Here is a 12,209-nt window from a genome sequence, read left to right as displayed (position 1 = left end):
CTGGATTTGAGTTACTGTCCTTCAGCTTGACCACAGCGGCCACAAGTTTGAGACAGCTAACAAAATTCAAAGGCTCTCCTGCCGCTGTCGTCGTTCACACAGCTCACTCACTTCATTCTGAATTAAAAAAACATGTCAGCGATTACTTCACCAAATGTCTTAATTCGAAGCTGTCACCATAGCCGGGCGCAGCCTAAATGCACAGTGTTCCCTCAGATTTTTATGGACAAAATCTCAGAACTGTTTCAGAAGACCCGTAATAAAACTTCCATGAATATTCACATATTCAGCACATAAAGGGGTAGGATTAAATAAGTTTATACTTCTTCCTACTCTCTTTTGCACGTGTAAATTGATGCAATCTGTTGACAGAATTCATTATGTCCTTTTTTTCCTGTTGTCGGTGTGTTTTTAACTACTGTTTTTGTTGTGTTTTTCATGTTCAAAATAAAGGCACCAATTAATCAATGACACAAATACAGCTGTATTTCTAAAAATGTTAATTGGGACTATATTATTATTGGTGGTCTGCGGACGTGGAGCAGCAGAGCTCCCAGAGTGGGGGAGTGACCGCCGACTGTTCAGTCGGCCTCATTGGAAAATTTGTCTGCAAAAAACCGATGCTCCGTACCTTTTAACTACCACACTTTACTTTCAGAGCAGACTCAAAACAAAAAACAAAAATGGGCATCAATGCTCCAAGTGACAAGTGAGCACCCTCGAACTCTCAAAAATGTGCTACAATAAACACAACAGCCTCTACCAAAGAGTAGCATTAAAGTCAAGAGCACTCACTCCGCTCCAAAATCTGGGGACCAAAACATCCCCAGAAATAAACTACACAGCACACCGACGAGCAAAAATCAAAACAGAACTCGACTTAAAGCAATCTCAGTCAGCTGAGGGGTCTCCCACCGATGATTCGACATCACACACAACGACATTTCCAAAACAATCAAGAATTGTACTATACTATACTAGTTAGTTATAGTTATATTAGTTATACTATACTAATTCCATTACTTTTACAGGCCTGGAACACAAGATTGTGGAATTCCATGACTTTTTCCAGGTTTCCCATGACCCTGAGTGTGGGAGTGCACACAAGATGAATTTCTGACATTTTACCGTGTGATGTGTAAATAAACCAAACACACGGCAGTCACGACAAACGTATCCAATCACTCAGTCTTTTTATCGTCACAGTGAACCAGCTGCTGAGTCTACAAATAAGAATTGAGGCTTGACCTCTGGATGACAAGCATTGCATATGTGACCGAAAAAAACAACAAATGTGATGACGCAGACACAAGCCGATAACAGAAAATTCTGCGTGTCTCCAATTTTAACTCCAATACGCAGCACAAACGCACCACCTGCTTTTGTATTGTTAGCTCGTCTCCGGAGGGGTGATGGAGCCTCTGAGAAAAGAAAAACGCCACAAGTGTTGTTGGTCTAAAATTCCTTCGGTGTTAAAAAAGAAATGTGAAAACAACTTTGGGAGGAATGTCATTTATGTCCAGCCCGGTGCAGCATTTCAGAGCGAGGCCTAAAGCAGCTGACAGACGGACAGACACCCGCTTCTCCCATTATGTGTCGAATCTTATGGAAATAGGTCTCCTATAAGTAGACAGACTTCTCCGTCTCTGTACGCATTTAGACGGCGTCTGGACATTTGGGAAGGGCTTGTCATAAGTGAAACTGTTAAACACACGGTCACTGTGAAAGGACCAGTGTCGCATCTTGACCGTAATCAATTTAGTATAAATGCATCCAATTGCTCTGAATTCAGTGACGCTCGTCATAGTAACGAGCATCTTAGCGGTGTCACAGACTGCTTTCAGGATGAATTAAGTATTCAAGTCTAAAAGCAGAGTTGACCACAAGACATCATCTAAAAGAGGCAACACTTTATTTCAAAGGACAAGTCACACATTTTGGTAATTAGCTTATTTTCTGCATCAGTTCGATGAAAAGACGGATATCGCTCCAGTGTCTGTGGAGTAAATATGAAACTACTGCCAGCAGACAGACAGTTAGCTTAGCTTAGCATAAAGACTGGAATCACAGGTAAACAATGAGCCTCGCTCTGTCTAAAGGTAACAAAATCCATCTAGCATCGGTCAAAATAAGGCTGTATTTACACGGCTGCTCCAGGCGGGAATATCACGCCATTATGCCGCCTTGCTGTTCTGTGTAAAAGGCCCGATCGCAGAAAGCGGGGACAGAGTGGTCTCGCCTCTGAGTCGGGAACAGAAACAGCGACAGCCCCAAAATGAGGTCTGTGCAATCACATCTTTCACATTGCATCTTTAAAGTTTTAGTTGCTAGAGCTTGTTTTATAATAAACACTAAAACGACTACAAGCACATGAAAAGCTGCTGAATTGTCTGGGATTTTAAAAAGCTGTGACGAGCTGTAAAGGACAGAGCCAGCATTGTCAGCTGCGTTTGTCTTTCTTTATGAATAAGGATTGTGCAGATGTGTGAACAGGGGAAAAAAAACAATGGTGGCGCAAAGCTCGAGGTTGGTCCTCTGAGTCTGGCATGTCCTGTTTAGGTACCATTCTTCACAATGTACACATTAACTACAAGGAGACCTACAGCTGTGCTGGATGTGGCGTTATTCAGAATGGCATCGACATACAGCCTGAGAACTGATGTAACGCAACACTGAGGAAATTAGTAAGTGATTTTATGGCTTTAACCCTTTGAACCAGAGCAAACAGGCTATAAGCGATAGGCAATGAGCATCTAAAGAGGAAAAAAGTGAAAGAAAATAAATAAATAAAAATAAATAAAAATTAGTATAAAACACTTTAAAATGAAATATATAATAATAATAATAATAATAATAATAATAATAATACTATTTCAAAAAACCCCTTTGAGACCTGAGCAAATGAGCAACAAAAGAAGAAATGACCCAAAATTATCAGGAAATTACAAGAAAATTACCTGAAAATTTGTTTTTAAAAAAAAAGAAAAAAAAACTGACCTTTAAAAAAAGCTTTAAAAATTTTGAGAATTTTGTTTGCATAATTTATATATATATATATAACTATATAGTATATAAAATCTGTCCCTCTTTTTTTAAAATAATTTTCTAAATCTACTCATTTCTTGCAATTCATGAATCATTTCTTACCAAGATGCTCACTGTGTTTTTCTTGTGTTTTCAAAATAAATCAAACCAATTTGCTCTGGGTTCAAAGGTTTAAATACTTGTGAAAGGCATCTGAAAGCAAGAAAAGTAACGTCGCTCCATGTTTCAAAGTTAAATCATCCCAAAAACATAACGTTTATCTTTTGGGAAAGCGGGACGTGAATGGGAGTCGGGGCTGCTGGAGGAAGGAGGTCTGAACTTCCAGAACAAGGAGCGAGAAGAAAACACATTATCAGCTCATGAAAAAGAACACAGAAAACACATCGTGCCGAATGACACCGCATCGAGCAATGGCATGTTTGTAACCTCCCCCCGACCAAAAGACAAAAAAGAGCCATCATAATGAAAACACTGGGGGAAGCAAAATAACAGCGGGGTTCAGCGCATGTGAATAACCTTTCGGTGCTGGAAACACAGCTCACCCTTTCCAGAATAATTGAATTTGGTGTGCTTTGTGACCAAGTATAAAGGCCTCCCTTTGCTGAGCGGCAGGCCGGCCATGGCTGTTGCATAACAGAGCTAATAAAGGAGGCCTGCAGGGCCCAGGATGGAGAGGAGGAGGCAGACACGTGGGAACTGCCTCTGTTCTGCTGCTTTGTCTGGGGCCGCGAGCAAGCAGAGCCCCTGGGCATTAGTGTAGGCATGCCTAACATAACGCTCATTCCACAGTAACAAAAAAGCCCCACAGAAGTGCTCGGCTTATCTGCAGGAGCTGGCGGGGCCGCCCCGAGCTGCTCGAGGTGTCCTCCGGCCTTTAAAGACATCATCAAGACTGTGAACGCTGCTGCAGATTAGGGATGCCCCGCTGGATCGGAAGAATCGGTATCGGGCCCAATCAGTGCATTTTATTATTTTATTATTATTTTGAGCATTGCTCCCACCTGATCCTTTGTTTACATCCGCCGTCGCGCGGGTGTCATTAGGGAGAGCACGATTTGCGGCAGATATTTAGGTTTCATTGTGATGCTGCTATTTCATACTGATTTTTTTCTTAGCTGCTACACCACTTTAGGCGGAACTTAAAATTTAGTTTTACTTTAATGCTGTAATAAGCGTAATTATGAGCGATTTTTATTTGTTGTGACTGTCAAAGCTATAAAACTACTCTTAAGTGAAATTGTGATTATATTACTCATTTATGCTGGTCTGTATGACAACGTTACATTAAATTGATTTGAGAGCATCTAAACACATTTTAGTTTGTTTACTTGGTTATTTTATTTTTTTAAAATGCTACACTATGTGGATTTTACGGCAATTTCCAAAGACACAATTTAGTTTGTTTACTTTGTTATTTATTAAAAACAAATTTCACAGTAAGAGGATTTCAGAAAAAATTCTAAAGACAAATTTGACTTTGTTTACTTGTTTATTTTGTTGAAAAAAAAAAGGCTACAGTAAGTGGATTTGAAAGCAATTATCGAAGACCCATTTTGTTTTTTTACTTTGTTATTTTATTTAAAAACAATACTACGCGGAGTAGATTTTAGAGCAATTTTTTATAACATGTTCTACTTTATTTACTTTATTTTGTCAAAAAACAAAAACAAATGCTGCACTGTAGCGTGTCAATTTTATGACTTTTTGTGTATGTGCAAACTTTTATATTTTTATTATTACCTTGTGCGGGCAGTGCACTTTATTTATTTTATGTGAATTTATTTGTGTTTTTATCTTATTTTATTGTGTTTTTATCTTATTTTATTTGTTTTTATCTGATTTAATTTTATCCTATTGTGTATTGTGTATTTATTGTGCTTTTTACCTTGCTGTGTAGCACTTTGGAAACCTTGTGTTTGTTTAAATAAATAAATAAAGTGGATTGGATTGATTGGAATAGAGAGCAATTTCTATAGACATTTTTAGTTTGTTTACTTTTTTTAAAAGAACAAATGCTGCATTAAGTGGAATAGTGATGAGAGCCATATAAAAACATTTTTAGTTTGTTTACTGTCTTTGGTAAAAAATAAAACTTGGATGCAGACATTTTTTCATGTATTCAATAAAACTGTCAAGCATACACACTGGATTGATTTTAATATCTTTTAAGTCCTTGGAGTGTGCACTGTGCAGCTGTGTTATCCAGGTAAATATCGATCGAGTATCGATCAGGACTCGCTATTGGCAGTTACACAATATCAAATCAGGGGCAAAGAAACTTGATGCGGATATCCCTGCTGTAGTTTGAAGTGCAATGTTTACAGGACTTCTGCAGGCCTTGCGTCGAGAGATGCTCCCTCAGTTTCCCAGGTATCTGCACATTGCGTTCACACATCCATCTAATTTTTCACTACACGCTGTCATCTAACCAAAACAGCTCCGTGCAGCTTCTCCGCCGCCCGCGCACGTCCTACGTACCAGCAGGAACACTTGACCTCTGGCTGATACGCAGCTCCGTTACAGCACATCACGATCATCATTGACAATTATGTTTGAGCTCAATGGCTCCTGTGTTTTAGTGATTAGGCGATAATCCACCACTGACACGCCTCTCTGCGGGTCAGCAGACTGGAGGCTTGACCCTCACTGCGAGCTGCACGACAGGATCACAGGACGGTAGTACCTGCGCTCGGCACGGCTACACGGAGTAAAGAGGAGCTCCCGAGGTCTTTGTGCACCTCAGACACAGATCTTATTACGCCCAAAATATGAGAGTGTGATCTCTGCCAAATAAAGCACATTTCAGTCCGTTAAATCTCACACCTGTCACATCAGTCTCCAACAAAATCTACCAGGGTCCAACGAATACTGAGTGAGAATCAACTGTATTTTACTATTAATATGACTAGATCTGAAAACGTAAAATACTATTAGCCACGTATATGAGCAAGCAACACATTCTTAACCCAACTGGTCACACGGTGCCTGTCTGTGACCTTTCAGGTATCCTTCTGTGTCAGCTGTTTATGCTCCAGTACGCCGTAGTAGTGATCAACACATGCACATGGTGGGATGAAGCAGTGTAGCACTGACACAACAGCGTGGACTGTCAAAACGGTCTGGATTAGGCAACAAAGTCTCAGACAGTTCGGCAAAAGAGTGACATGGTAAAGTGTAGAAGGGAAACACACATCCACACGAATTGTTTGTGGTACCCATCCACCCCTGCCTGCTCTGTAAGCCCGCTCACGCTCCTTATATTACGTGGTTACCAGCAGCGTTATTACCCGACTGTGTCCTTCAGTGTTTCATACGCATGTGACCACTTCCGTCCAGCTGCGTTGTGGACGTGCCCGGGGCTCTCCGGCCGTCCGCTAGCACACGATGACAACGCCGCTGGTTCTGTCCGAGTGCATTCTCATCTGACCGAGTCCAACCACATACGGTTCGACACAGAAGGTGGCTTTTGGCGTCACGCTTGTACGCCCGAAGCACTGACAGAGCGGCGCTATTTGATGAGTTTGGAGTGAGAACAGGCTTGAGCATCCCAAATCTATCCAATAATATTGATATCACCACAATGATGAAGCTCAAGCAGCGCGTCCGTCCTGCTGACTGCCTGAACGGGCAACGACTCCACAAAAACGATACCAAGCCTTCAGTCTCAGCTTCATGCTTTTCAGTGGTTAATATCATTGAAAACTGCATATTTTGGGGTTTTCGGCCCCTGAGACACCAAGACAACAGTTGGCCATCGCTGAGTGTCTGTTTCAGCACGTTGAACTGACAGAAAGCGCTTTAGTCTATTAAGTCACCTCTAAAACTTGTTAAAAATGAACGTTTAGCTTTTGCAGAAAAGTTAAGTACCAAACAATAAATGGATCGTTGGGTACCGGTACCAAATCCCAGGTCCTAGAATCAGTACTAGTACCAGTACAGATGGTACCCAGCCCCGGTTGTTACACTGAAGTGAAAACTGAAATGACTGAAGACAGATAACAAAACTGCTGTCGAGCAGGTCTGGAGTTTAAATACAACACAAAAACTAAACTACTGCCACAAATCATTGCATGTAAATTATTCATCAAAAAATCAAAACAGTCAGTACATTTACATGATGTTACAAAAAGCTGAATTATTGTATTAGTCCGACTTAAACTGGACATTTAAAATATGTACATGCAGACGTTAGTCAGACTGAAATTCTTGTATACTGGGACAAGGACAGTAGTCGAATTAAATGACTAAACCGTGCATGTAAACGTCCTGAGTTTTTTTGAGAACTGATACAGTATCACAAAACAAACTATGGCGACAATCCAGTGTATCGATATTTTCTTAAAGCCCTGACAATGTCCATATTTTTTAGTAACAGCCTTAGATAATTAGATCGCCTCGCTTCACCACCTCAAACAACAAATCAAACATCACAGCCTCCAAACTAAAACATTTGCTTCTTTTTTCCGTGACACGTCGGAGGAATCTGCTCACAATCACTTTGTCTCTCAAGCCTTTAAGTCTGTCTTGTGCACTATCTTCATGCGTCACACTCAGTTAAAAGCCGTAACTCACGATGATGAAGGCCTACAACAACATGTGGTCGATACCAGACAACAATCCTTAAACTATCAGCCTTTGATTTTCACTTGTACTTAAAACAGAACAGCTGTCAAACGAGGCCGCGACAGGGAAAAGTATGAAACTCTTATCATCGCTGCATTCATCTCTCGGCTCCTGACATCCACATCAAACTTAAGTGCCATTTATCTGCGGCTGAGGGTAACAGTTTTTTAAGAGCGGCAACGCCGACAGAGCGGCTGACACCTCTTTGTATCTGTTGCACGTTAGCAGGAAAGTCAGCTTTAGTGATTTATTGGAAAGTCAGCATCAGGTGGTGACAGAAGACATTCCTCTGGCCGAGATAACCCATAAATCAGCGAGCAGCACCAGAACAAATGCAGAAAACATTCTTTAGTCATGCAAACGTAAGACCCCAGATCCCCCCTTCACATGCTGACGACTGTAAGATCTTGTGCTATCAGCCTCTCATAACAATGGTTAATCAACTCGCAGGGAGGAGGGGGGCCTTCAAGGAAATCAGGTTTTTCTTATCTAGATTACACGCAGCTACCACATTCCCACTGCCGAAATCAGCTGCAGCAAATCTGGATTCAAATGCAGCACAGAGAAGAGATTCGAGTGTTGTTTTTGTCTGTGAATTTCTACCTTTTCCATCATAATAGAGTTAAAATACTTGCTATAATTCCCAGTAATCTCACAAAGTCTGCTTTGAATGCCTGATTGAGCCTGTTTCTGGGCTGGTGAAATCCCAGTCCCCACAAAAGCACATCCTTGCAGCTTTCCCAGTGGCCCAACTAGCATTCCTGACATATTTTCACAAAGATTTCTGGGAGTTGGAGTTTAAAGCTCCGGCCGGTCGACACTTCATTGTCAAATACAATGAAACACACATATTATTTTGGGATGAACTATGACATTAGTAACTTTTTTTGTGTTTGTTTTGTGTTTTATATTGCTTGTTTTGGGGTTACATATTTTAATTTTGTATTTTTGTGTTCTGTGTTGTCGTATGTTGCTGCCTGTCTTAGCCAGCACACTCTTAACCCTTTGAAACCTGAGCAAATTGGCTTGATTTCTTTCACAAACATTGGAAGAAGGCAATGAGTAACAAAAAAAGAAATGACCCAAAATTATCAGGAAATTTGTAAAAAAAGTACAAAAAAAATTACCTAAAAATTAATTTAAAAAACATCAGAGAGCTGATCTTTCGAAAAAAGAAAAAAAACGCTTAAAAATCATTAAATCATTGATCATTTAATCACGATAATTGTAAATAATAAAGTTTTCCACTCAATTTTATTTTTTCCCATTAAATATTTTTCCATATCTTTTTAAAAATAATTCTCTATAATAAAATATAATACAATAATTTTCTTGCAATTTGTGGAACATTTCTTACCAATTTGCTCATTGCCATTTTCCCATGTTTTTGAGAGAAATCACACCACTTTGTTCAAAACTCGAAGGTTTAAATACTTGTATGAAAAAGGAAATGGAAGGGGTGGTGCAAAATGGGTAAGGCATTTAAAAAGTAAGCACTACGTTTTCTTATTTTAAAACTTGAAATTGCAGAATTTTATATTTATTTGAAGTAACCTCTGAACCCCAAATCCTGCAAGCGGGTTTGAAAAGCAGGTTTTCTTTAAATATCTGCAAAATCACATCTTTCTTCATAGCTAGGAACTCTAAAAACATAAAAACAACATTTCCGACAGTCCTTTAACGCATAATTTTTAAGGAAGATTTGAATCTTGCTTAAGAAATTAGACAATTGTTTTGATGCTAACTAACACCCGCGATGTTAGCTGGTTGCATTGGCTAAATTCGGTGTGAATACAAAAAAAAGTGACATTACTGTGTAAAAGTCTCAGGCCAACTAAAACTTTGTTATTTCAGCAAGATTACAATGACCAAACACATTAATTTATCAGTAATCTCTTTACTAAAATACAACCAGAACATACAGTAAATATGTTAAAAACGCAAATATTTCAGAATAAAACAACTTTAAAAGGGTAAAGTTGCGAGTATTTGGCGTTCTTTCCACTTAGCATCTTTAAGTGTTTTGGATAGAAAACACGAGATTTACAAAACTAATCTTTTGGTGTATTTAGACCAGAATGGACTCAGGAAATGTCCACAGCTCAGTATTGATTGTTTGAGATGGTAAGATTCCATGTTTCAGTCGGGTTTTGTGTTTTCAGTTGACTGATTAGGAAAAACATTTACAGCTTCAGGGAGGAAGGTAAATAAAGAACAGTCCCTTACAGAGTTTGGCTCAGGTTTAGGTGGGGAAACAGTCTTCAACACAACACCGGAAGGGCTGGGCTGCTGTCTAATTTCATGTCAGACTCAAAAACTCGTACATTTGGGAAAGTATTAATGTGCCATCGCTGTTACATCCCGTATTAACGCGGAGGTGGAGACGTCACAACTGCCGCCAAATCACATCTGATTGGACGGTCAGAGCTGCCACAAGTTTGTTTCACATTTAAGTCAGAGATACTCAACTTACTTCGCTTGAGGGCCACTTTTGAAAAATGACAGGGGGCCAGGGGCCAGTCACAGTATCCCCGTACGTGTCAAGGATTTTAGGACATTTCTAGGATTTAAAGATGTTTTGCCAAGCTTTTAGGATTGTAGGACATTACTCATATTTTAGGGTATTTCTAGGATTTGAGGAGGTTTCTGTGATTTTAGGACATAGGATTTTAGTGTGTTTCTAAGATTTAAGGATGTTTATAGGATTTTAGGACATTTCTAGGTTTTTCTGACATTTCTCAAATTTTAGGACATTTCTCGGATTTAAGGACATTTATAGGATTTTGGGAAAATTCTAAGATTCTAGGACATATCTAGGATTTTAGGACATTTCTAGGATTTGGGGAAAATTCTAAGATTCTAGGACATATCTAGGATTTTAGGACATTTCTAGGATTTTAGTGTGTTTCTAAGATTTAAGTACGTTCCTATGATTTTAGGACATTTCCCCGATTTTAAGACATTTATAGGTTTTTCCGACATTTATAGGATCTTGGGAAATTTCTCAGATTTTAGGACATATCTGGGATTTTAGGACGTTTTAAGGATTTTAGGACATTTCAAGGTTTTTCTGACATTTCTAGGATCTTAGGACATTTCTTGGATTTAGGAACATTTCTAGGATTTTAGGACGTCTCTGATTTTAGGACATTTCTAGGTTTTTCTGACATTTCTAGGATCTTGAGAAAATTCTCAGATTCTAAGACATATCTAGGATTTTAGGACCTGTCTAGGATTTTAAGCACATTTTGATTTTAGGATATTTCTCTGACTTATTACGTTCCAAGACATTTCAAGGTTTTTCTGACATTTCTCGGGTCTTGGGACATTTCTCAGATTTTAAGACATTTTTAAGTTTTCGACACTCACAAGATTTTGGTAAAATTCTCAGATTCTAAGACATATCTAGGATTTTAGGACATGTCTAGGATTTTAAGCTCATTTTTACGACATTTCTCTGACTTATTACGTTTCAAGACATTTCTAGGTTTTTCTGACATTTCTTGGGTCTTGGGGAAATTCTCAGATTCTTGGACATATCTAGGATTTTAGGAAGTTTTTAGGATTTTAGGACATTTCTAAGATTTTAGCACGTTTTTAGGATTTTTGGGGCGGCGATTTTTTTTTTGAACACAAACTCTGTTATGTTGATGCTGTTTTATGCACTTTGGCACCTTCTGTACACTGAAGATACAACAAAAATATTCCCAGTGCAAATCACTTTACTTTTACTGTGAATTATTAAATGACTGGAGTACCACCCAGCACCCTTATAGGGACCCGGGCCTTAAACTGAGTATCACTGCATTAAAGGGCATGGATAGACTTTGCCCTGGTCCCCAAAAAAACAAAACTGCCTTCACTTCTCCGCCCTGCATCTCCTCCAGTAAAGCTGAATTAAACTGCTGTGTTAGTGTGAGTGTGTGAGATCCTCGCAGGCCTTCAGCATACCTATCTCTGGGGTCAATCCACGAAGTTTGCCGGGTGTTGTGGTCGATAAAAAACACTCTGCCATCGTAATCCCGGGCTTCCTCCCAGCCCGCGGGCAGCGGCAGCTCCGAGCTCTCTCTCCGCTTACCGCCGCTGACCCACGGCATAGCGTCGGGATGGTGAGAGCCCTCTGCCCTGCTTTTATCCCCCCGAAAAAGTCGCTCCTCACTGCATTACAACAAACTCGACCTCGACGCGCTGATCGCCGCACAGAAAAAGAGACGCAAACACGAAAGTTTCCACCAAAGTTATCCACCGAAAAAGCCCCGCTGGAAGTACATCCACGTTTCTTCCGAACAAACCCCCCAAAAACGGTCTTCGGCGGAGCTCTCACGGTCCTCGGTCCTCCATGTTCGCCTCCTCCACCATATTTCATTCCTCCGTGTCCATATTCGGGCTGCGCTGATTTGCATAAACGGTCCAACGTACGACTGATCCGGCTGCTCCGTCCAATAGGAAAACTGCAAGAGCTCAACACTTCATGAAAGTGTGAAAACAAACGTTGATAACGTTTATTTAATGTTTTACTTTTGCAGCAGCGGCGGATACAA

General features: G+C 39.9%; 1 protein-coding gene across 1 annotated transcript in view; it reads right to left on the bottom strand.

Moving 5' to 3' along the window:
* The window catches only part of wwc3 (WWC family member 3), an 80,357-nt gene extending 68,148 nt beyond the window's left edge, over positions 1–12,209 (bottom strand). The window contains exon 1 of the mRNA XM_088078034.1: positions 11,620–12,209. Within this exon, the coding sequence (XP_087934160.1) occupies positions 11,620–11,765 (146 nt within the window). The 5' untranslated portion in view covers positions 11,766–12,209. The remainder of the gene's footprint in view (positions 1–11,619) is intronic.

Source organism: Plectropomus leopardus, chromosome 5 (genome assembly GCF_026936395.1).
Source record: "Plectropomus leopardus strain MGB_pleo_1.0 chromosome 5, ASM2693639v1, whole genome shotgun sequence".
NCBI classification, from domain to species: Eukaryota; Metazoa; Chordata; class Actinopteri; order Perciformes; family Serranidae; genus Plectropomus; species Plectropomus leopardus.
Note: the sequence above shows the minus strand (reverse complement) of the source record. Positions and strands in the feature narration are given on the sequence as shown.